At 46.5% G+C, this 26,173-nt stretch overlaps 2 protein-coding genes across 2 annotated transcripts in view; one reads left to right on the top strand and one right to left on the bottom strand.

Moving 5' to 3' along the window:
* The window catches only part of LOC119185259 (putative polypeptide N-acetylgalactosaminyltransferase 9), a 181,887-nt gene extending 170,915 nt beyond the window's left edge, over positions 1-10,972 (bottom strand). The window contains exon 1 of the mRNA XM_037434349.2: positions 10,701-10,972. The gene's annotated coding sequence lies outside the window, so the exon portion shown is untranslated. The remainder of the gene's footprint in view (positions 1-10,700) is intronic.
* A 3,848-nt stretch (positions 10,973-14,820) lies between these two features.
* Nmt (N-myristoyl transferase) overlaps positions 14,821-26,173 on the top strand; it is a 63,302-nt gene continuing 51,949 nt past the window's right edge. The window contains exons 1-3 of the mRNA XM_037434366.2: positions 14,821-15,119; positions 21,462-21,522; positions 25,736-25,883. Coding sequence (XP_037290263.2) covers positions 14,968-15,119; positions 21,462-21,522; positions 25,736-25,883 — 361 coding nt within the window. The 5' untranslated portion in view covers positions 14,821-14,967. The remainder of the gene's footprint in view (positions 15,120-21,461; positions 21,523-25,735; positions 25,884-26,173) is intronic.

Raw genomic sequence — 26,173 nt, 5'->3', positions numbered from 1 at the left:
TTGACGAGGGAAATTGCTTGAGTTCATAACATATCGATTAAAGACAAGAGCGGTATGAGTGAGGAGTCCGTTTTACGGCATGAAAAAAAAATTGATTACTTTTGTCGATATTGAACATCTGTATGACGACGCTGCCGGAATGTGTCCTGTGTCTTGCGCATGTCACGGTTTTTCGCCCACTTGCTATATATATATATATATATATGTGTGTGTGTGCGCGTGTGTGTGTGTGTGTGTGTGTGTGTGTGTGTGTGTGTGTGTGTGTGTGTGTGTGTGTGTTTCACCATTCAATTTTCCATAAAAATTAGTTGAGACTCAGCTCCTTTTTTTTTTTGCTCCTTTCCAATTGTGTCCGTGTTTTTAGTGTTGCGCTGTAAACCAAATTCACGATGAAAGACTCTCCTGTCGGGTTGTCAGATGAACTACAGCACGCGCTATCGGAGACACTTCATGTGTGCGTTACAGTGCGCTGCGTGGTAATGAAAAGATAAGGTTCTGACGACATCGTAAGACAATAGACGACACACAGCGGCACACAGCTCCCTTTACGAACGGATGCTCTATTTAAGCAGCGTTACGAACACCACATACACCCAACCACGGCATGCACTGCGGTGAGCAATAGGCACACGCGCTTTCTACCTTGTCCCCTTGCCACCCCAAATACAACGCACACGCAATCAACCATTCTTCCGATTCGGTATATCCCGCAAAGAAGGTAAAGCGAGATTTCATTCGCATATTCTTTATTCCAAACAAAACTATGATACGAAAGACATGACCTTATCTTCATGCGTATCTGCCTTGGCCCTGTACGTTCGACACGATGCAGGCCATAGATTACCACGAGCTCGTGAAGACTGGAAAAGTCTTGGCCTGCACTTTCTGCGGTTAAAAATCAGGCGAAACCGCTTTAGCTAACACTTACACCGATAGAACCGGTTGATTACATGTCCGCCACGCATAAACTAGCAAGGGTCGCTTATGTATCTCGAAGGCGAAAGCCAGCCGGTGCGGTCATCGTCACTTTATTCTTGAACTTATTCAATTATCATGATAATCATTATAACAATCATTTTCTGTGTTGTTGTTGATGAGGATCATGACTGCATCGCATGGCTTTCAAGCTCGAGCCCTTTGAGAGGCACAATCAAGATGATGGCGTTAGGTGCCACTCGTGTCCACGACGACGCCTACGGTCCCTTTTTACATTTGATGGGGTGCATGAGACCTTAGGAGAGGCCTTTGTTCCGCAGTGAGCGTGGTCAGGCTGATGATGTGACGAGACCTTCGCCTTGAAAACTAGAAACTCAGCGCGCCACACGAAACAGGTTCGGCGCTGTGAAACGATGCACGGGCAATCGGAAGATGGCGCAAACCAACGAGCCGCTGTTCCCATCGTGCAGGAACGTGTTGACGCAGGAACGCCCTGCTGAAAATGCAACCCGCTTGGACATAACATCGCCCTCCAATACACTCCGTGTATGCAAATGCTTATTGCCTGAAAGGGGTACTGGCTCAGTGGTCCCTTATACAGGGCTGAAAATGTTTTTGCGGCTCCCTGGACTTGGTTGAGGAGGGCCAGCTGCATATTCGTGTTCAGGGCGTCGGGAAGGCGGCTTCGCACGGTACAACATGACACCGTCCACCTCGGGGTCAAGACGATAACACGCGACCATCGGTGGGAAGCAAGCCACGGCCAGTTTTCATCATCATCTTATACATGAAATGAATTGCGCTTCCGGCACATCGAATTGGCGAGACTTCACGAGACATGTGCCATATGACTCCTGCCGGCGGTAATCTCGCGAAAGTATCGCCGCCAGTGATCCGAGCACGCGCAGCAGTAGAGGAGGATTTTCTCCTTTCTGGGGACGTTGCGCGAGTACAAAAGCCGACGTCACAGCTAGCATCGGCAGTGCATCTTTCGGAGGGTAAAGCGCACTAGTTGAGAGCTTCAGTGCTGGGGTATATATACAGTGAACTATATAGCCGGGGTCTACAAGCCGCTTGCGTATAGCGCGCGCGCTCTTGAGTTTCTTTTAGGCCGCAACCATAGAGAAAGAACGCAAAGGCGTACGCGAGCAAGACACTTTGGGGCCCTGTCACTAAAGCTCTCTAATGAGGCTTCGATACATCCCACATCGGCTGAGCGAAATTTCTTTCAAAGCACTACCGAAGCATTTTCAAACTCTTGTGAATTTAACCGCAACACCCGTGCAAGAACACGCAGATAATAGCGTATATGCTCTTTCATCTGATTGGCTCACGAAAGCAGCTTGAGCTGGGAAAACACTGACACGCTTGCTGCCTGCCACGGAAAGACAAATTCAGCAAAACGAAATGTCGAGCGGTTGCTTGCACACTCCACTCCGGCGCACCGCAAAAGAGGAATAATCAATCGCGAGGCCCCTTTACCGAGAAAGAGCTCCCCGACATTTCCCATGGGCGTCGAATGGTTCCGCCCGCACGACGGGAAAACGTAGATAGCGGCGTTCGAAAAAAAATGAACTTTTCCGCAAAAAACAGGCGCCCGACTGTGCGACGCGCTCTCAAAATTAAAAAAATAAATAAATAAAAAATAAGCTCTCGCGCGAAGAGTTACGCCAGCCCTCATCATCATCGACGACAAGAAAAGAACGCAGTTAAGCAGCTACGACGAAGAATGGCACGATCAATGCGAACATTAATTAAGCAATCATCTCTCCTCGGTATATCGAGAATACGTTTACGTAAACTTCACCCGCCCAGTAGATGATAGCGATGCGAAGAGTGAACACGCCTCCTAAATAGTAATCAGAGCGGAACTTGCAAGATTTTTCTCATCGCCAAGGCGGCAAACTAAACATGACCAAAGTGCGGAACTCTGATAATAGCTGCGCGCATTTGCGAGCTTAGCATTTTCTTCTAACCACGTGACCTGACCTTCTTCTAACCACGTGACCTTAGTATTTTCTTCTAATACCTTAATATTTTCTTCTAACCACGTGATCTGAAACTTCCCAGGGAGTTTCAGGTCACGTGGTTACAAACTCCCTATAGGAGCTTTGAAAACCCTCTTTGTGTGTGTGTGCTTGCGTGTGCGTGCGTGCGTGCGTGTGTGTGTGTGTGTGTGTGTGTGTGTGTGTGTGTGTGTGTGTGTGTGTGTGTGTGTGTGTGTGTGTGTGTGTGTGTGTGTGTGTTACATGCATGGCGATGCACGAATCAAAGCAGTGAGGGAAAGGAAAATGCACCTCCGACTACAAATATAGTAGCCGCTGCCATGAGTCAACGAAAGGACCGTCTTCGACACGCTTGCGCAAGTATGCATACCGAGCGACGGAAGCGCCTGTAGACGACATCATGACCCGTATATTCACAAACGCTCCTCGACTCAAAACTTGACCTCAAGAAATTCTTGAGTACTATTTCGCGTTGCGATTTAAGGCCGTGTTGACCAGCTCAGACCCAGTCGTCCAGTTAAGGGTCGTGGAGTGGGCCACACAGGTCGCCGCCAACCTTGGGTTGATGGCCATCTAACACGGAACCATCTGCAGTTCTCTTGAGATCGAGTTCTCTGGATCTCTTGAGGTCGAGTTCCGAGTTGAGGAGCGCCTGTGAATACTGGCCCACATCCCCCGACTACAATGAACGACCAAGCGGTCGAGCGGACATTATTCTCGAAGCTCAGCGGCAGAAGCGACGCATTATGGCGCCACCTCACCCGAAATTAAACAGAACGCGCAATCGAGAGACTGGCGGCGTCTTCAGACGAACACGTACCCCAATATACTCACACTTTTTAAATTACACCTTTCCGAATATGAAGATGACTGCCCCTGGTGCAGAGGGGTACCCACCACATTACATACAGCTGTCCATCGCGTCCCGTTGCGGCAAACTCGACGCTCATATTAAGTCCTCCGAGACGGAGGATCCGTGCCCGCCATCACGGAGGCCATGCTCATACAAGCACACGCGCTACCACACTGCATGGTCGTGTGAGACGCGACTCTCGGATCAGGCCTTGAGAAACCCTGGACCAGGCTCTGCGAACCAGCAGTGAAGCTCTGGACGAAGGGCTTTACCCACTTTAGTTACTGACAGTACTAATAAACGTATATTCTCTCTCTCTCTCTCTCATTGAGTTACGTTTGTTGGCAGTGAAGTTAAACGTACGCCGTGTGCTGCTTCTATGATCCAGTAAATGACATAGCCCGATCACCTCGTTCCCACAGCATATACTGCAGTCATCCGAAGAATTTTATGCGGCAAGAAAACGTCGCAGATGTATGTAGTCCCAAAACCGAAGGCAACAGTCGTCATCATTCGGGCGCGCGCTATAGTTACCGATAATTACGGCGTGATGCCACCGCGGACGAAGAGCTTCTAAAAACGTATACAAACACGGCAGCTCCGACGACGTCAAGGCAGCAATTTCGCAGCGGCCGCGATAACCTGCTTCGATGTCGTGAAAATGAGGCCAGAATGTTTGTTGGACACTGCACCAGAACAACGGAAGAATCCGCGTGTGACGCATTCGCATGACGTAACGAATCCAGTTACAACACAGCAGCTTCGATGACGTCAGTGCAACTCTGAACGCGCGATCTCGTCTGTAATACCGAGTTGAAACGTGGAAATCGTTTCAAGTCGAATATAGCTCTTCTGGCGAACACTGCACTTGACACTTTTCTGCGTGAAATGGAGAGCTTAGCCATTAGAGCCTCTCGAGGGCCGTTCGGTAAGGGCGGTATACACAGCCCTTAAAAGAAGGGGTGAACCGTCGTTACAGAGGTCAGATGTTTATGCTCGATAAAGCGGGAGTGTGTGCACACACGTGCCCAACGAGCTATAGCGCCGCATTTCGCCGTAATGGCCACCATAAATCTGCACTGCGTATAGATCCGCTGTGCGTGCCCGGAAACACGGCCCAACGCAGGGTTCGGCCACTGCCGGAAGCCACGCCTGCGTGTGTCCGGCCTTGCCCAATGGACTTCACTGCAGCGCTGTTTACCCGAATGTTTACGCGTCCCGCACAAGACCTCCTTCGATGGCACCTGTCCAATGGCTTATTGCGCGCTCAAATAGGTACTACGCTGTTTATTGCAGACGGGCAAGACATTAGGCGCAACTGGAAATTAAGCTTGGCGACTCCTTCACGGTCGGCCACACGTACACTTCGTTATCATTGCTCCTGTGTCCGTGTCGTATACCAACGGCGCTTCGTGAATTCTTACGTGTAGCGGGTGCACAGATGGAAAATAGATGCAATGTCAACGGGGGTTTGTTCATAGCTCTACGCCATACTTTGCACGCATTTCGTGCGTTTAGAAGCAACGCATTCGCGGTCAGGACCGCGGCTTGTCGAGGTTTCAACGTCATCTCGTTCTGCACAGCACGGTTCGGGTCAGGATTAACGCATTGAGTGGATGGAGTCTGCACTATATAGTGTAGGGCGCTTCCGATTGGCTTAGCGGCAAACATTATGCCCTGTGCGTATAGACACCGATTCGCCAATAAAGGTGAGCGCGGTCGCGAATCCCGGGTTGGCCGCGACTGGCCAAGAGCTGAGGAGTCAGCATGCACAATAAATGGACGGAGCATGCGCAAAGTGTTCCGCAGTTGCGATCGACACGTCGCCAGCGCTTCCCCGAGGCATGAATACTTTCATATAATATTTAAGGTAAGCATTCATTTTCACATGCAGCAGAGGTGACAAGAGCCCCGCCGCGGTGGTCCAGTGGCTAAGGTATACTCGGCTGCTGACCAGCAGGTCGCGGTATCTATAAACCCGGCTGTGGCGGCTGCATTTCCGATGGAGGCGGAAATGTTGTAGGCCCGTGTGCTCAGATTTGGGTGCACGTTAAAGAACCCACCCAGGTGGTCGAAATATCCGGAGCCCTCCAATGCGGCGTCTCTCATAACCATATGGCGGTTTTTGTGACGCTAAACCCCACATATGAATCAATCAAAGGAGACAAGACACGCGCTCTCTTTCGGGAGCCGCCAGAGGTGTCGCTCCTAAAGGAAAGAGGGTGGTAGCAAGTACAGACACGTTGTGATAGTGCCTGGTATTGCACGCAGCACACGTGCGCATGTGCAGCTTGTGACGTGTTATGGGTACGTATATTTGATCTAGCTTATTAATAAACTTTCAGGTGATCGCGGTAGCGCTGGCGTCGTGCCCTCACTTTTGGATCCCCGTCATATCTGTAGTTGGCGCTCGAAGTTTCTTGCTACTCCCGAGGTATATATATGCATAGTTGTACTCAAGCACGTCCGTTTGTACAAAAGTTTGAACAAAATGTCGCTTAACGTCGCGATTTGAAAGAACGCCTTTTCGTCGCCTTATATATGGGCCATTACCGATCAATGCCGAACTCCAGAATCTCTAACATCTGGTCGCATATTATAAAATGTTCGTCATGCTTATGCTACAACACATGGGCACTACATGGAGTGGCTCACAAAAACAAATAAATAGTTATCTAAATAAATAAATAAATAAGCAAACAGCCTCTTGAGACCAGTCACGCATAGATTATCCGAATAAAGCGTTATAATAGCTTGAAGAGAATATATTGCGAGTGCCATTAAGCAAATAAGGTTGCTAAAGCTTTATTTCCTTGCGAAACCACGGGCCGCTAGCGAAAAGTATTCGGGCCGCATGTGGTCAGCATGTTTGAGAGCCATGCAGCGTAAAGAAAACAACGCAGAAATTTCCACAGAAAGCACTAGTATAGGACGATCGAACATTACTGCTCAACGTGTGTGTGTGTTAGCAGACACAGTTTTCTTATCAGGACTCAGATTGTCAACACTTATCTGGGTATATTACCTTCGCCGGATACCACTATCTTCTATACTTAACCGGGCATTTACGTTAGCAGAACAAGAGCGCCTGTTTGCTAAAGGCACAACACGGGAAGGTCAAGCTTTTGAGCTGAGGATGAAAAAATGCTGGCTTCAAACCTGCTGCTATTGCCGGTGAAATTTGTTCTATTTTTTCAAGGAAGCGTCTTAAATTTCTTTTCGTCCAGAATTTAAAAAAAAATCATTAAACATATCAGGTTATTTTCTTTTTTTCTGGTTTTCTAAAGAGGCGATTTCAGCTCCAAGTGATCATTCGTTTTTAAAAATCGTGCACAAACTTTGATAAATGCGTCGAGGCACAGTCCCCAGGCATTGCGAAATTGGCACGCTCTTCGCTAAGCATAATGCTGGATAACGGCACATGGGAATATTTTTTTCGTTTATATCATACACCTCTTCAAAAGTTGGGCACATATACTCGGGTACAACATCGGTACTCGGCCATTTAGACATTGGAAGGGACAACCAAATCGACAAGAAATACTTGGTGTATGCGGTCAAGCATCGTTTTACAGGAACAAGCGACAGCTCTACGGGAAGTCTTGCAGGCGCTTTTCTGCATGCGGCTATTGCACACAACGTTCCTATGTACTACTTGTTTTGCCCGTTTCATTCCATGGTAGTGGATGATGTGATCGCATGAGTTAATATGCGTCCCACTTTTCTACAACAAAATGCCGGCTTCAGTATGATTAAGTTTGTTTTATACTATTTCTTCGTGGTATATATAGCACAGCCGGTTTTATGGCATCGTGTCAAAAACATAGGCAAACTAGTTCGAACATATCAAAGTCATTCGCTTCATAGACTCCTGTAATGCATGATCGATCGGTGAACAATCCTTTTTGGAAAAATGAATTTAATAATATAGCGAACAGTCTGTGACAATGTAGCAGAAGCTAATGATTACGTAAATTTAATCAGCTCATCCTTCTTTATACATCCGCTTGGCGCAGAGAGAGAGAGAGAGAGAGAGAGAGAAGAACAGTTGCAACTGTCAGCGTGTACCTAAGCGTGTCACATCGTTGAGCTGACGTCGATACACCCGGACAAAAGAACGCTGCCGCGGAGAGATCGAGTAGCAGCAGAACAATTGGGGTTCCACCTGCGTTACGAAAAACTTCATTCATCGCTTTTTTCGGAGTCGATGCGAACACGCACGGCTCGATTCCGTGAACATTGTCCTCGGGTAGAGTTGGCGATTACAGGTGCCCTATTATTGATGAGACAACCGGTGCCGACGACGTCGGGTGAAAAGAGTGAAACTGACAAGGTACGACCCCCGACTTGAGGCGTGTTACTTCCGTCTTAATTTGCGCCAATTACGGAGACGTCAATCAAGAGACTAAAGAGGGGGAAAAAAAAGCGTAACAATTCAGCAATAAAATTATTCGCGGCTGATCTTACGTGAACGAAGGGGAGACAAAGTTAGATGGGCCGATGAGATAAAAAAAAAGTTTGCAGGTATAACGTGGTAACGGAAAGCACAAGACCGGGTTGATTGGCGGATCGTGGGAGATGCCTCTGACCTGAAGTGGGAGTAGTCAGGCTGATGATCTCACGCGAATGATCACAACTATAAATTTATTAAAACTAACGAATAGACAACGCGTTATACAGAGTCAATGTGGACGTACAATGCAAATGACACAGCCATGGAGCCTGACCTGCGAAACGAGGTACACGCTCACACACCTCTGCCTGCGAAAGCGACATCGTGAAGATTCGGGGCTGACAGAAAGGTGCACATCTGCAGCCAGTTAAGCAGCATACGTTCGCGCTCACGATGTAATCGCCGTAGTACGGAACGCGACTCCATCCCTCGGTATCGAAACAGCAAGGAAGGCAGAAAACGTATCGACCTGTACGGCTGTGCATAAATATGCAGCGCCTCGCCGGGGGTCGATTAACGCGCTCGCCGATCAATGAGCCGTTATTCCAGACGGGGCAGGCGATGCACCACGATCGAGCCGAAATGACATGCCGCTCGGGCAGTTCCTTCCAGAAGAAACAGTACACGCACTGGCCGACACACGACGCACAGCAATGCGGCGCCCAGTGCGAGCGGCCGGCCGCCAGAGAGGGCCGCCTCTTGGAGGATTATTGTACCGATTTTACCGCCCACAACACGCAGTGGAAAGCCAGCAAACGAAGCACGCACAATCGGCTCACCACTCGGACGCGGATGAAGTCCAGCAGTAGCATAAATCGCACCCAAAGCGCGCGCGAAAGGTTACGAATGGCACCCCGTCGCAAGCGGCGTCTTAACCTTCGCATCAGCGGCTTCGACACGTCTCGAGAAGGTCCAATCCAGATAATTGCGCGGGAGAACCTCGTATGTAATCACGTCGAAGGTCACGCGACTTGGGCGCGAATCGGATTGAGGAACAAAACTTGTAGTTGGTGGACGTTTCATCGAGACATTTCAGCGCGGGCCCCCAAAGCAGGGACATCTTCGAAAACCGAAGTACTTCCGAATACCGGTTTGAGTGGAATAGTGCAATTACTGAAATGAAGTGCAAGACGCAGTTCGCGTGGATTCTGCTTTGAACGCAGTGCAACTCAGCAGCGCCAGGATCGCAGCCAGGGTTTATTTCCAGGGGTGGCACACTCCCCCGAGTGCGTTTGTATTTATTACAGAACTAGGTGAGGTGCACGAGAATACCGCGTTCAGCACCTCCTATTTGTGGTTATGCAATCCACAATGCGCAGGCTGATTTTTCTGCCAGCGTCCAGTGTCAAAATAGACAAATGTAGTTGAGCGTCCGCAGAGCTGCTGCGGACGCCCAACTAAATCTGTTTAACATTACAGAAATGACGAACGATGCTGCAAACAGTTGTGGACACGAATCTTTTGTGGGCGACGTAAAACAAGTTAGATCAATCCACAGGTATTGAACGCCAGTAAGTTTATGCAAAGTTTAGTACGAATTTCCCTAGCAAGATACAAACGCCGCAACCACCACAAAGTTTGTGCGAATACTGTCCGTTTGACGCTCTTAACTAAGTTGGCTACGCGAATTCATCGAGCTCAAATTGACGCTTCGCGCTTGCGAGCCATCACTCGAAGTACAGTTGACTACACCGCAGTTGACTACACCGTAGTAGAACGCGAGACCTGCGTTCAACAGACATCCGCTGAATTCGGTTTAGTTGGTTCGAGCTCCACTCGAGTTGAGGTGGTCGACCCAACCTTTCTATGCATGTAGCGTCGAACTCGAGGAAATTTCTAAGGCGCTGCAACGCCCAAATAAAATACTCGGTTTAAACGGGAGGGGGAGTGAACCGGCCGACTTCCCGTCCGTGCAGATCCACTATCTCGAGATGCAACCGAACAGGCGGAACTGCTACGGCATCTCGAAGTGGGCCGCACGACGCAGGAGACACACCGCCGCAGCGCCGAGGTAACGCAGTTCAAGCAGAGAACGCATCAGAAATCAATCCGTCCCAGAATGGATCAATGAGCCTTAACAACGCTCGACCGTTTTGGGCGAATTCGTGTGTGCTCCGTGCGGCACGCAACCTGCGCCCGCATGTGTTGCAATGCTCGCCGATCATCAGACAACCGGCTACCATCAGCTGCCACTCATTGAGGTGGTGATTTCTGGCGGAGGTTGGCTGTACACCTTCGCGTTCCGTCTCTTTGCCAAAAAGAAATATATGTAAAAAGGGGAGAAGGATGGAAGCGCTCACACTTGCCGAGAAGGTGCATCTGTCATGCGTGATACGTACTCGCGATGGCAATAAGCCGAGCGATCGCCGAACACCCGAGCACCGGTGCCGAGGGGCGGAGACTGGCAAGAGGGTTCGGAAGTTCCTTGGGTAGCGAAGAAGATGTCGCTTACCTGGTTATGTAAGTGTCCAAACGATAGCCATATCTTGTGTCTGCGAGTCCCGTGTGCCCGAGCAGTAGTAGCGTTCTCGGGCGTTCACCGGCGGCAGCACCCAATCCGATTGACACGACCGCTACACACAACGCAACACCACCGCACGCACCTCACCGAGTCTTATCCAGAATGCAGAGGAGCCCACGGGAGAACTGGAGAGCACCCGACGGCGAGCAAGTGGAGACAACAAAAAACCCGCGAGCGAAAGCTAAAGCGGAAACTTAGCAACTAACCAACAGATCAGTCAACTTGACGAGGCATGTGGCGCCATCTAAAGGCGAATACGCACAGCCCGACGACAGCGTCGCCATCTGTGAAGCTTAAAAGAATCAATTTTCTTTTTTCGCTTAGCGCGTTTCAGAGCTTGAAGTCAGCATCGATTGATTAAAATAGCATGATATGTATAAATTTTGAGCAATCAAAATTATGAAAATGTTTAGCAGTTGTTTAACTTATCTTACATTCACTTTTTATTGTAAATATTAGCACCCGCAATAAAGAGCAGACGATGAGCCAGCAGACGACACTTGTAACATCTCGACAATATGTGCCGTGTTTCTTTATTGCTTTGCGATCCCTGCTGACCCAGCACCACGTAATCAAAAGCACCCCTTTCCAAACCGGCGAATGACTTGTGATAGACTATTCACTAAGTGGGTCCGCATGTATGGATGAACTTTATCGTTCGACTATGGTAGAGGCTTGCCTTGAAAGTCGGGGTCAGGGACGAGGCCTTCTACCGCCTTTCGGCGATCAGCTTCTGAGTTCTGTTGTCTTCTCGCTGGCTAATAACGAAGGCGGGGGCACTGCAGTGCCTCGCTCGACCAACATCCTTTTAGCTGGCACGCTGCTGCCTATATCGTATGGACGAAGTCGCATATCCTTCGGATTTTGCAACCGTGGACGTCTGAGGGTAGTGGGGGAGGAGAGATGAGGCAAGGATAAAGGGCGATTGCCACTCCTCGAAATTTCGGATCGAAGAATATTTTTCTATGCAGCAAGCTGGTAACTGCATGCAATTCCACACGTACGGTACGCAGAAAGAGACACAGTTATGTGCGGTAGCGACAACAGTTTTTTTTTTTTCTTTAACAAAACGCGGCCCAAAAGTATATGAAGAAAACACACGTGCTACGCGCCGGAAAATGAATCATTCGCTACCTGGTCGTACCTTCGGATTTTTTTTTTTTCACCACCTTCGGTACTGAGGTATCTCCTTTTAAATACGCCCAAATCTTTCAGCTGCATCCGAGCGCGCGACACTTAAAGTACTTCAAAACATAATTCACCCACAATGTTAGTGGTATAGGCATGTGCGTCTCAAGCTACCTTGTGCTATTGAGCAAAGATAGCGCCTTCGTTACCTTACTTACGATACCGTAGTGCCCGTAAATTCCCTAGGTAAGTCGCCTTCTGAGGTAAAACTTGAGGCACTCGAAAACGACATGTGTATGTGCTGCTTCGTTATGTTATTTCGCTATCGTTCCTTTGAATCGACCCAGATTTTAAAACTATTATAGTAATTAATAATAATAGAACCACAATGTGATTATGAGAGACGCCGTAGTGGAGAACTCGATATCCGGAAGTTTCAACCACATGGGGTTATTTAACGTCCACCTAAATCTAAGCACACGGCCTCAACGATTATCGCCTCTATCAAAAATGCGACCCCATTTGTTTTAATCTTAGAGATATTTTCAATTTCGATCGCGTTATGTGACTGTTTTACTCAAAATCTGCAAACGTCGGCAGCGCAAATTTCAATTACGCGCGTTGGCCGCTACCGTTCGATGGTAGCGTCTTGCTCGTGGCGTCATCGCAAAAGCGACCACCACTGTATTATTGAAGTCGGCACATGAATGAAGCACATGAATGAAGTCGGCACACTGCTTCATTCCAGTACATCATATGTTGGCGTCTTCACAGAAGCGACTACCACCAGTGGTCCGCACTGTCCCATTGGCTTGCTGTGAAGACGGCTTACTGCCCCGTTCCAGTTCGCCATACTAAAACAAAAGGGGCCAGCTAAAGCTCGAAATACATCCCGTTGACGCAGTTTTTAAACAGTAGTTGTTGACCCGTGGCATACCCTGGCCAATAGAGTTTCATAAAATAATTCTATGCCCTGGGATGGATGTGGCTGTACCCTTTAGATTTGGGCGGTGGCTACCGCCACCTAGCCGTAATACTTAGTGAATCAAAAACTAGATTTATTTATTTATTCCCTTTAAATAGTGAGGTTGAGGATTCGTACATTGCAGTGAAGGGTTTAATTTTCACTCGTGCCTTAACTTTAGCCACCAATAAGATAACGTCCTTCTAGTTAAGTCTACCCGCTTAAAGTCTATTTTGCCCTCCCTGTCCCTAAACCCCAGTGCTTTGAAAAACTCTGCGCCATCATCCTGAACTATAGGGTGAAGCCCTTTACGGAACATTATCAAGTGTTCGGCAGTTTCTTCTTCCTCTCCACACGCACTGCATACTGTGTCTACCCCTTCGTATTTGGCCCGATATGTCTTGGTTCGCAGTACTCCCGTCCTGGCCTCAAACAGCAGAGAACTACCCCGAGTATTATCATAGATCCTTTCCTTGGCAATTCCCTGCTTAAAAGTTTGATAGATCTCTAGCTAGTGCGGACTTCCTAATCATGCCAATTCTCCACATGTCAGTCTACGTTTCCTTCATTTTCTTCTTAACCGATAGTTCTTTTTGGTTTGGTCACCTGCTGTTTTCTAAGTATTTACCAGTCAATTTCCTGGTTCGCTTCCTCCATTTTGTATCGACATTCTTCATGTACAAGTAGCTGAAAACCTTCCTAGCCCGACGCTCCTCCCCCATTTCTCTCAATCGCTTCTCAAATTTCATCTTGCTGCTAGCTTCCCTGCCTTCAAATGATGTCCATCCCACATCACCTTGTACTCCCTGATTTCGTGTATTCCCGTGAGCTCCTAAAGCAAGCCTACCTATTCCACGTTGCTTAATTTTTAATCTTGCTTGAACTTCTGATCTCACGCACAAGACCGCATTGCCGAACGTCAGTCCAGGAACCATGACCCCTTTCCATATACCTCTCACAACATCATACCTATTGTAATTCCACAGTGCCCTATTTTTCATCATTGCTGCATTCCTGTTACCTTTAGTCGTCATGTATATTTCGTGTTTCCTCAGGTACTCTGTCCCATTGCTTATCCATATGCCCAGATATTTGTATTTATCTGTTATCTCTAGCGTGACCTCCTGTATTCTAAGCTCACTACCTTCGTTATCACTGAAAATCATGACTGCTGATTTTTCCTTACTGAATCTAAAATCTAACCTATCTCCCTCATTACTGCAGATGTCCATCAATCTCTGCAAATCTTCCTTGTTGTCGGCCATTAGCGCTATATCATCTGTGTACTATAATGCTGCTAGTGCCTGATCAATGAGTTTTCCTTGTTTGACTAAAGAGAGGTTGAAGCCAAGTCCACTTCCCTCTAATTTGGCCTCTAATCCTTGTAGGTACAGCATAAATAACAAGGGTGACAGTGGACACCCTTGCCTAAGTCCCCGTTTCACCTCTGTGGGCTTGGATACCTGTTTTTTCCAATTCATAACAACCTTGTTACTTTTATAGATTTCCTTTAAAAGTTTAGTGACTCCACCTTCCATACCGAGTGTGTCTAGTATTCCCCACAAGTCCTCTTGAACCACGCTATCGTACCACAGAACACCTGGATGGATGGATGCTATGAGCGTCCCCTTTATAACGGGGTGGTGACAAGTATGCCACCAGGCTCGACAAAAAAAAAAAAAAAACTTTTTTTCTTTTTTTGATGTTGGCCTAATGCCTAATGCCTACCCTTGTTTTTGCAGCGCCACCTACTAGTAAATACACAAACCAAAACAAGTTGTTTTCGTGCTTGCTTGTTGCTTTGAGCTACGCTTACTGCAAAAAAAAAAACAACTTAAAATTTGTATATTGTGTAAAAATAATATTTATTTTTGATGTAAGAACTTAATACGACACTGAGGTTGATGCACAATTCGCCGGCTAATTGCTCTCGCCCTTCCATGTTTAATCGCTATCGATACTCGTGTGTTTTATTTTCTCTGCACCCGCTTCTGCAAGGTCCATAGCTGGGTGCCTTCGTGAGTTCACAGAGCTGGGATGTTGTGAGAAATTCGGCACAGTTGGCTAGACATCATCTGCACAGTTTAGTACTCCCCAGACGGCCGCATGTTATCACATCCGAGCGAAGATCGGGGTGGAGCTCGCAACGGGGAGGCCATGGAGAACACCACCAGCCGAGAGTCGTGCGAGGGCGAGCAACCGCCGAGTACCAACGGGGAAGTGGCCAAAGAGGAAGTCGGCGACGAGCTCCTAAACAGGTGGGCCTGTGCCGGGCACGCACTCGGTTTCCACAGAGCGTCAAATCGCCAGCGGCGAGTTCTCAGCGGCGCCGTGTCTTCGCAGATTGACCATTTCTCGGCAGCGTGGTCGTGTGCCCACCCTAGCCTCTCGTAGACCGTGTAGTACATCTCCGTTGAGCAGTATGGTATGATATACCTTCTAATGTGCGAAAAACTTTTAAGCCCAATACTATCGTGAGAGGTCGCAACTTGCCTAGAACCGCACGTGACACTTTGCTCAAAACGCCTTGCAAGCAATTGCATTTTCGTCTCGCGTATTTACGTTGCACCCTGCGTTTAACCGCGTAATTGGACTACCGATTGTTTCGCCTGTGGCTGATTGGCGGGCGGGCATGACTACTACGTAAAAATATCTTTCGTGGGATGCCCCGTTGCTCGGGGCTGCCTTCCTTGTTATGTGAAGCCGCACAAAGCGTTGGTTTTATGTTGAGATGTTGAGGTTTTATGTTGAGTTCTGAGATGTGTCTGATAAATATTGTTACACTTCCATTCTGGTGCACTGCTCTAGCACGCAGTTAGTGGGCTTATTATTCCATCTCTTGTGCCCAGATGGTTTTGTAGAAAGAGCTGGGCTGTTTGTTACCAAGTTGACCAGCGAAAGCTCGGTCAGTGTCACATGACTGACTGTAATATTTGCATCAGTTGGTGTAGCCGGCAGTGGAGCACTGTCGTTATCTTGTGAGCGGTATTATCAAGCCACTATCGGAACTTGGTGCCTGGAACTTGGTCAACACTGCGGAAGGTCAACTCTTGGTGCTGCTAGAAAGCCACAAGTTTTCTAATGGCTTTATGCTTGTCTACTTGTGAAGAATCGCCTGTCGAAAAGAGCCCCGCTCAAAAATACTTAGTCTCTCCTCGTCCAACCACAGATCATGTTGTGGAGCACCTGTTTCAGCAGTAGTATATAGGCTGCCACTAAGCACCTACTTTGTAAGATACTGTAAGCGAAATCTTCGCCTATCAATTCCCCACTGCTTGTAAAAGATTTTGCTTCCCTGTCGAACCACGTGTTTACCCGTTTGGAAAATTGTGACCATGCTCAATGTTTTGGGCGGCCAACACTGAATTTCGTTTGTGTGTAAGAGTTGGGCCTTCCAGGCAGCTGTTTTATTATTATTATTATTATTATTATTATTATTATTTGCCACCTGTGTTCTTTGTCACTTGCTGTTAAGTCATCATATCAGTGGAACTTATTGCATCTTTTACACACATTGATATTAAGAGTTGGGCCCCGTGATGACTCAGCGTATGCCTGCTCATGGTAAACAGCATTAAGCTGTCCTCATTAATCACTATATATATAGACAATTTTCTCACGGGAACCACCTCGTTGTTTAGGGGGTGGTGCTGCCTGTAATCTGGCAACCAGCTGGCTTGTGCATATGTGCAAACATTCGTCTTTGCATGGCCATGCGCCCTTCTATGTTCCCAGCACTCCGGCACGCACATTTTCAGCCATTTTCCCACAAAAGAAGAGAGGAAAAGGGGAGTTGCCGGACAGCCTTTCAAAGCTCAATGATACGTTCCATAGCATGCCTCCTGATATGATTGGGCTTTTTGCATCCTCAGTAGCAATTTGATAAAAATTTAGCAGCTCCCACGTCTTGTCACAATCGGTTTTATGTAAAGCAGTCAGCGAGTAGTTGTTGACACTGCATTTTTTCTTTAAGCCAAGTGGTACAAGGTGGTCGACGTGTTTTTGTAAGTGTTAACGTTGTGTGTACATTATGGGCTTAGCAGACATGTCGGCAACACTGGCGTTCAAAGGGTAACTTCTATAGTCTGGCATAATGTCAGCACTCACGTTAGAGCACGGACATCAGTATTAAAAGTGTGGTTCATGGTGTGATTGATGTGAATAATATATACTTAACTTCATTGTGTACCCCTATACATTTTGGCAATGCTTGAAATAGCTTGCTGAATAATAGGGATACATATTAATGTATATAAGTAGAGCCAACACTACAACAACTGAGATCAATTCAATACGAGACCTATATCGTAGGAGTACATGTGTAGTGTTTACTCGTTCTGCCGAGAGTCACCGCATCTGAGTTTCGTCTTGGGTGAGGCCACCAACTTTACAAAGGTCTTAGGGCTCCCTTCAATATTTTTTTGGAACTGTTAAAGTTCTGTGATGTCATGTTATAAAATTATGTAATAGGCACTGAAACCACAATTGACTTTGCACTGACATCAAGCCTGCAAATGGTCTACTTTTAAAGCAGTTTGAAGACCTGACGTGACTCTGCGGTGAAAAAATTGGAAAATGCTTGGCCTTCGCCTTCTAAAGTAGGTCGCGATAGTGTGATTGGGCCTCCTGAAGCATCGCTTTCTGAACTGCTAATCTGCTTCGGCTCTTGCTGGATACCTCAATGATGCCGTAAAGAAACAAACGAGTGTTGCCTGTAAGATAGGCCATTTCAAGGTATTAGCACTGTGGTGCCTATTTACACATCCACTACGGCATAATTATTTCAATTTGCTAATCAGCAAAAGGGACCACTACGTGTCCATGGGGCAACACGCAAATCTAGCAGCTGTTCACTTCGTTGGTGGTTCTGCTTCTGGTGATGATTAAATATGTCATAGTACTTTGTAATGGGTAGGCCTTTAAAACACCCACTTGTTGTTCAGTTCGCATCGTTTGAAGCCTGGCACTATTCTACGCTTCTGCCACGCAACATATGATGCATTATAGGGGCCCTGAAACAATTTTTTCAAATAACCATGGAATAAATTCACTGGAACAGCTTATTGTCTCACGAATTCATTGCCGCAAAAATTTTAAGAATCCGTCCAGTGCGACTGGAGCTACAAGGGTTGTCGCATGCTGCGATTGCATTCTCTCTTCTCTCGTCCCAACGAAAGCTCTGGAAACTAAGCAGGGAGGGATGGCAGAGCCACAGAAAACTGTCACACGCGCTACGCGACCTTGAGCACTTTTTTTTTTCTGCGAATGCGTGACTTTTCCAGTGTGATCGCGCGTGCGGACAAGTAGCGGCCTCCCGCGGGCGATCTCTGTAACTAGCGAGTGCGCCATGCTCAAATCAGAAAATGGTTGATAGATCGGTCGTTGACATGTTATTTTTGGCATGTAACGTGATTTGTCGAGAGAAGAGAAAGCAATTTTTAGCCGACTTTGATAATTTATTTTGAAATCCAGGCCGTGTGCTGTGCTATAACATTTGGCTCAAGTGTTGCCGGGAGCCTCTACTTCCGATCGGCAGCGTTTTCTCAACATGCTCAAAAAGTGTTGCAGTGCACCTTTAAGTAGCTACATGACATCGTTGTAGTGTTTTATTTTTCCAAAGCAGTTGCTGCAAATCTTGCAACTTTGTTCGAACACCTGTTAGCCATGCAGGCTGCCTGGGTTCAATCATCACTCTGACCAGAAAATTTTTATTCTTTATTTTATTTGCATCTATCAATTTTTCAGTCACACAAGATGATAATTTTTGTTCACAACCAACACATCGGAGCCAGAATTTTTGCGAAACCAGCTCTTTAACGCTATTGCATTAATATTTGCCTGCCACGCAAAATACTTGGGTTTAATTTCTACTCGAAACCTGATTTTTATTCTTCGCATTCGTCGGGTTGGTGCTGCTGATGTTTTTTGTGCCCTCGCATTTAATTTACTATTGTCTATTCTCACCGCTCCTGAGTAGATATAAATTGTCAATCACTTGTGGTGCATAACCTTGTACTGTGGTTCTTAATATGTGGGTATGTGTTATACGTGCCTTGAGGAGAGGGCTTGACGATGTACGCAACAGGATTGTCACATTATTCATGTAATGACCAGACAATAGTACCCGTCAAACGCTCCTATGGCAATTTTTATGTCGCCAAGTTGTGGTGTCTCATAATGAGAGCACCACAGTTTGGAACGGACCCAGCAGACGTAATCAAACCAAATTAAAACATTGTGTACATTTATTCAGCAACTTTTACATCAACGATATCGCCAGCTGAATCAAATACGTAGCTATTGTTATGCTAAAACATTATAGACTTAATCAACATGACAAGCAGGCAACGCGAAGGCACCGATGTTCGACTTGGCATGAGGGGTCCACGGGAGACGACCCGTGGCACCACTCCCATGCACCTACCGTGGTTGAAATCTGTTTGCACTAGCCGCCTCACGCCGGAGAGAATCCCCTATCTTTTCTGCGTGGCCACCTAGCCTTGCCACTAGGTGTCACTGCTGGCACCTATGCGCTAACCGTAATGATGATCGTGGTGAACTGCGCAAGCACTGCGCCACCTATCGCTCAGTGGTTGTTAAACTAAATACGGCCTATCCACGAGACATGTGTGTGCCATGAGGCTGAAACGACTTTACAAGGGGAGGTGGCACCCCTACAAAGTGAAAGAGGCGATCACGAGAGCACCCAGACATAGGTGATATGGATAGATGAATGGAAAGAAGCACTAAGAAATACAAAGACTGTTATGTTGTTTTATAAAAGTGTTCAATAATCTTAATAAAACCCGCTTTGATCTTATAGTGCTTCCTATATCTCCATTTTGTCTCATGATTGAGCATCTCATTTCTCAAGGTTATTGTTAACGACTCTGATATTGCATTCACTTTTAGATTGCTGTGCCATATCTGACTTTAACGCGGTGTTCCCTCTTGAATGCACCTTTCAGTTTGTGCAGTGCTTAACCTTTTTGCTGGTTTCACTTCTTGCTCTCTGAGATTAAGCTTTTACCTTACCTTTGTTCACTTGTGAGATTGAATAAGCAGCTTAGTCTTGAAGCTGAAAATAAGGCAAAAAGTGGTTTGTAAAAGACACGAGGACAATTAAAGAAACACCAACCGCAAATCTTCACATAAAAGGAAGAAGTTTTGATTCATACATGGGAGCTTGGTTCACGATGAAAATAATTTTACGACGCGATTAAGGCTTCCAAACTGGAGTTTTAACATCTTGCTTTTATGTGAACATTTGCGGTTGGTCTATTTTAATTGTCCTCGCAGCACTAGTTCTGTCTAGAATTCAGGTGCAGCAAAAGGTTTACATCCTTGCACAGATTTTTTGTGGGCAAGAAAGGTTGTGTGTGCTTGGTTCCTTGCATTTTTTGATAGTTTTGTGTATATGCTTAATCCCTCAGTTGTTTTGGATGAGCAGTATTCGTCCTAGCTAAGGGGTCCCTAAGCTTCTTTAGATGAGCAGACCATATCCCACTTGAATAGGTTGGCCTCTTGAGTTTTCAGGACTAGAAGTGCTCTTCTAAGGCATAATCTTGTATTGCCCATCATGTGGAAGCCATTGATGATACTGGTTTCTCTTTAGAAAATTAGACTGTTGGGTGAGTTGTTATTCTATTGTCAGGTAAACAGCATGAAAAAACGTAAAAGAAGGGCAAAAAGAACAGCAAAGCACAAAATAACCGAGTTTTTTTTTTACCGAAAAGAAAAATGTGTGGTTAAACACCAGACAAACAATCTACATTTGTTCATCAAGATGATCAACCTCTGCTCGGCGTAATGCTTCAGATGGCTTGGCAATACAGTTATACCCAGCGTTTAAAATGAAATAAGCTTTAACAAGCTCCCGCATCTTATGGTGTCACCCATTGGCAGATTCGGAGCACTTCCGGTAATACTTTCTTCTGCTCGATGCGGAGCCAATCTATTCTATTGGTGGATTGAGAGTGCTCTCTGTATGTTCCATTGGCAGATCTGCGGCAGTTCTATTGCGAGATCCACTCCACGGAGCAACTTTATCTGCAAAAATCGGCAGATTCGACTGGAAGTTGCAAGCACCCTGTGTCTTGAAACAGTGCCAACTTTGGGCGTGCCAACGGATGCCGGTCGCGTCAGTTGTGCCTCGCATCGGATCTCACGTTTCGCTAGCGTGTCGCCCAGCGTGCGCACTCAAACAAGAAGAGAAACGCGTGCATCGATATTCCATTCTGACCCTGCCATTTGCTCCAGAGGGAGCACATGTGTTACATTGGTAGATTTCCTTCTGTTGCCCTCCGTCAGAGTGGAGTACTCCGGCGCATAGTCTGTGGGTCACTCCGAATCCGCCAACGAATGATGCCATTATGTTCTTTGCTTTGCTTGGCACAAAGAACTATATGTAGAACGACTTGCACCTAGCTTCAGTTCTGAACATGTGCAGTGCTCTAACATCACTTCAGTGTATGCAAGCTTCTGGCCAACTGCAATTCCTGAAGTTGACTCATGAAATATTCTTGTTCACATCTCATTAAGTGATGTGAGAGGGAGTTATACATGGCTTTTTACATTTCTTGGTTGTTTTTTTTTTCCAGTGCTTCAGACGAAAGCAAAACAATATGTGGCCAAGATGCAGAAGGGGACAACGAATTAAGAGTGAGTGCTTTATCAGGTCTTCTGCAGCTCAGATATTTAGCTTGTATACAGAGACATAGATACCTCATAGTTCTTTTTGTGTAGTGTTATCTTTTATGTTTTAGGAGCTGTATTCCACTAGCCTCATACGGTCCTTAAACCACCCAGAGGTCGTAGTGTAGTTGTGAGAAAGTATTGCACGAGTATACAAGGAACACATAGGTGTAAAATGCTGCAATCGCTTCTTTCACTTTCATCTTTGCTACCCTTCACTAGTCTCCTCTCCCAAAGCCACTTTATCCTCCTTACCCAAGTGCCCCTTTCAATCTTGCGTGACACACGTCATTGCTGGCACGCAATTTGAAGCATCATTTGCTTCCTGAGGTCGCACCTCCATAGATTTCGTGCCTGCTGGCTAACCGCTGCTGCCATGCCGGCTCGTGATTCTACCAATTAGGCCAGTATGGACCCTGTGTCGAGCGCTTGCCTCCATAGAATTGCCAACATTATGGCTACGAACGGTAATGCGTCGTGCCAAAGCACCTAGATGCGAGATGAGGAGCCACTGTCTCTACAACAGCATGAACAATAACAACAAGGAGTGCAGACAGCTGCTTGCAGACTAACCAGAAGTGATAAGTCCTTGCCCAGCCAATCGCTGCACGATTTGCGCTACACATCACATATTCAACATCGCGGTATCACACGGAGCACATACGGAGGCTGGAAGGTTCTAGAGATTAAAATTTGTGGCATGACCAAGGCTCATAGCGCTGTCATGTGGCATCGTTCATCATGACGACATTCTATACATGATGCGTGTATTTCAAATGTTGGAAAGAATATCGGAGGTAGTCTGGGTGCCCTTTAGGCAAACATCAACATTGCTTGCATGGCATGTAGGGCCCTCTAAAACTCCCTTTTATCTTATCTTAAAAAGGCCCCGAACTTCAATGAGGAAGACTGAGCAGCGAAGATCTCGGCTAAACTTCGTTGTAAGGAGCAACACATCAAGTTCACTGGAATGCAAAGCTGTAGCATTTTCCTTTCAAGCAGAGCAGTAGGGCAGCATCCAATGGCTGTTCCCCGACATCAGTCAGCAGGTTCTTATAAAGAGGTTCTTATAGTACTTAGTTTCCTAGCAGGATGCCTAAGTAAAGAATGCTCTTTTCAGCGCTTACTAAGTACGTCATTTGGCCATGTTTATTAGGGAAGCTGCAGTAACAGAGAACCTGACTTATAATTAATTTTGATCGTCATTGCACATTTACAGGAAAAAGCTAGTGTTGACACATTCAGTGATGCCCACTCAGTAGAAGAATGTGGTAGGCTGTAGAAGGGGCGCTGTTTCGTTGGATTGCTGTAACTGTGTTTGATGGGAAACAAAAACATAGCATTCGTAATGCTCCCATCGTACTAACTCATTCTTAAATATTATTTTGGTACCATATTTGTCGAAAGTACCTGTTGAAAATATTTCTGAAAAAATTTTAAAACATATGACTGATTGCTGTGTCATAGAAATAGGTATAAGAAAGGGAAAATAGGCAACCACCGGTGTTTGGCACGAATCCCTAGGAAAACCCATACAGATTTCACAGAAAGAAAAGCTTCTTAGTTGCCAAAAAATTCGTCCTGGTCCTGGGATCTAACTCGGAACCAACGCCTCGTCGGGGCGGTCGCTCTACCAATTGAGCTAACCAGGAAGCTAGCAATTGGCAGCAGGAGGGCGAATTCATGAACAACTCGAAGCACATGGACACAGGTAATGCAAATGAGTTCTTTGGAGATGTGCAAGGTAGCAGAGGGGTTAAAAAAGGGAACCCGTGAACAATTCCCCGAAAAGGCGTTGGTCATGAGTTCGATCCTCGCACCAGGATGAATTTTTTGGTAGAAAGCTTTTCCTTCTGTGAATCTGTACGGATTACGGATTTCCTTGTGGCTTCGTGTTACGAACAGGTGGTTGTCTATTTTTTCTTTCTCAACCCTTCTGCCACTTTGCGGGTCTTCGCAGAATTTGTTTCATCATCATCATCATCAGCCTGACTACGTCCACTGCAGGACAAAGGCCTCTCCCGTGTTCCGCCAGTTAACCCGGTCCTGTGCTTGCTGCTGCCAATTTATACCCGCAAACTTCTTAATCTCATCTGCCCACCTAACCTTCTGTCTTTCCCTAACCCGCTTCCCTTCTCTGGGAATCCAGTTAGTTACTCTTAATGACTAGCGGTTATCCTGTCTACGCGCTACATGCCCGGCACATGTCGATTTCCTCTTCTTTATTTCAACTATGATATCCTTAACCCCCGTTTGTCCCCTAATCCACTCTGCTCTCTTCTTGTCTCTTAAGGTTACACCTACCATTTTTCTTTCCATTGCTCGCTGCATCGTCCTCAATTTAAGCTGAACCCTCTTTGTAAGTCTCCAGGTTTCTGCTCCGTAGCTAAGTACCGGCAAGATACAGCTGTTATATACCTTCCTCTTGAGGGATAGTGGCAATCTACCTGTCATAATTTGAGAGTGCTTGCCGAATGTGCTCCACCCCATTCTTATTCTTCTAGTTACTTCAATCTCGTGGTTAGGCTCTGCGGTTATTACCTGCCCTAAGTAGACATAGTCTTTTACAACTTCAAGTGCACTATTACCTATCTCGAAGCGCTGCTCCTTTCCGAGGTTGTTGTACATTACTTTCGTTTTCTGCAGATTAATTTTAAGACCCACCTTTCTGCTCTCCTTGTCTAACTCCGTAATCATGAGTTGCAATTCGTCCCCTGAGTTACTCAGCAATGCAATGTCATCGGCGAAGCGCAGGTTACTAAGGTATTCTCCATTAACTCTTATCCCTAACTGTTCCCATTCTAGGCTTCTGAAAACCTCCTGTAAGCACGCGGTAAATAGCATTGGGGAGATTGTGTCCCCCTGCCTTACACCCTTCTTGATTGGTATTCTGTTGCTTTCTTTATGAAGCACTATGGTAGCAGTTGATCCCCTGTAGATTTCTTCCAGAATGTTTATATATACTTCATCTACGCCCTGATACCGCAGTGTCTGCATGACGGCTGATATTTCTACTGAATCAAACGCCTTCTCGTAATCTATGAAGGCTATGTATAGTGTTAAGGGTGTCTATTGACCGCCGCCGTCAGCAGGTTGTGCTCGTAACTTGCATCAGGACCGACGAGAAGGGAAGTACCGGCGAGACGGCGCAGAACAGCAAATCAAAAGAGTTTAATACTACATAGTTAGACCAAAGTGGACAAAGGTAAGAAGCCGAGAAGCAGAGTTCCGGCAGAGCCTCAATCCAGTCTGCTTCACCCAGTCTCTCCCTGCGCGTTTTAAAGGGTTCCAGACGCTTGTGTGACGTCAGGCGCCTCCAGACATGACCAAATATGGATCACCTTGTGTTCGCACCACCTACCACGCCACTGGTCACGCCACCGATCACGCGACTGATCGCGCCACGGATCACACCACCGGCGTTCCCACATTCAAGAGCCAGGTGCGAATGAGCCATGAGCTCACCGCGTTCTCGCGCACAGCACATGACGACCTTCGCGGCAGCAGCGTCTCAGGTTCCTCGGCGTCTGGGCATACACTTCTGCGCCTCTACCCCCGATACGTTTACAGGCCCGGGAGCGTTCGCACGCTGTCCGTGGTCTTGCATTTGGGCCCAAAGGGGTTCGCGTAAAATGAAGCGTAACATTAGTGGTTGGTTATACTGAGCATTTCTCTATTACCCGATTGATAGTATGAATGTGGTTAATTGTTGAGTAGCCTGTTCGAAATCCTGCTTGTTCCTTTGGTTGATTGAATTCTAATGTTTTCTTTACTCTGTTAGCAATTTGTTTACTTTACTGGAAATCAGTATAACATGAAAATAATATTGTGTTAGCAGAAGTACTTGAATGCTTGTACATTGATATCTGGGAGCTCGTGGAGTACATGTTCGTGTTTGGAGGATGCATTAGAAAAACCCACTCTGTTTTTGTGGTCACCCTGCAATAGCAGCCTGTTGATTATTGGGCGTGCCTCATAACCATACCATGGTTCTGACACATAAAACCCCACAGTTTTATGCCATTTCATTTATTTATTTGTTGCTGTGCATGGGAGCTGCCCTTGTACTACAATAGTGGCTCAGGTTGTTTTCACCTCTGGGTACTGTGTGAAGTTCATGGTAGACTATGCTTTTGGTCTGCAAAGGTTGACTACAGGGTGGATGTTTCTGACCCTGCAGAGCCTTCAAATGTCAAAGCTTGAGGGTATCAAGAAGGCAATGGAAATGCTTAACTTGAATGTGCTGCATGATGGACCCGCGAAGACCCCCGAGGAAGCCATGCACAAGCACTACCAGTTCTGGAGTACCCAGCCTGTGCCCAGAATAGGTGAGCACCATGGCCCTGTCATGAGTGGTCTTTGTAGCGATCAGCCAGCTTCTCCTGCTATGCCGTTTATGCATTTTGTTGCCACATTCCCTGCAGCCAGTGGAGCTCTGCTACAGTTTGCAATGAGCCTCACAAGTATTAACTTTTTTAAGGGGGCCCTGCAACACTTCTTCAATGAATCATCCAATGGCTTTACTAAATGTGTTTATTGCCTAATTATTCGGCTGCCACAAAAATTTGTACAATCTGTCAAATAAGAGTGAAGCTACAAAGATTTGTCACACGCTGTA

This window comes from Rhipicephalus microplus, chromosome 1 (genome assembly GCF_043290135.1).
Source record: "Rhipicephalus microplus isolate Deutch F79 chromosome 1, USDA_Rmic, whole genome shotgun sequence".
NCBI lineage: Eukaryota > Metazoa > Arthropoda > Arachnida > Ixodida > Ixodidae > Rhipicephalus > Rhipicephalus microplus.
Note: the sequence above shows the minus strand (reverse complement) of the source record. Positions and strands in the feature narration are given on the sequence as shown.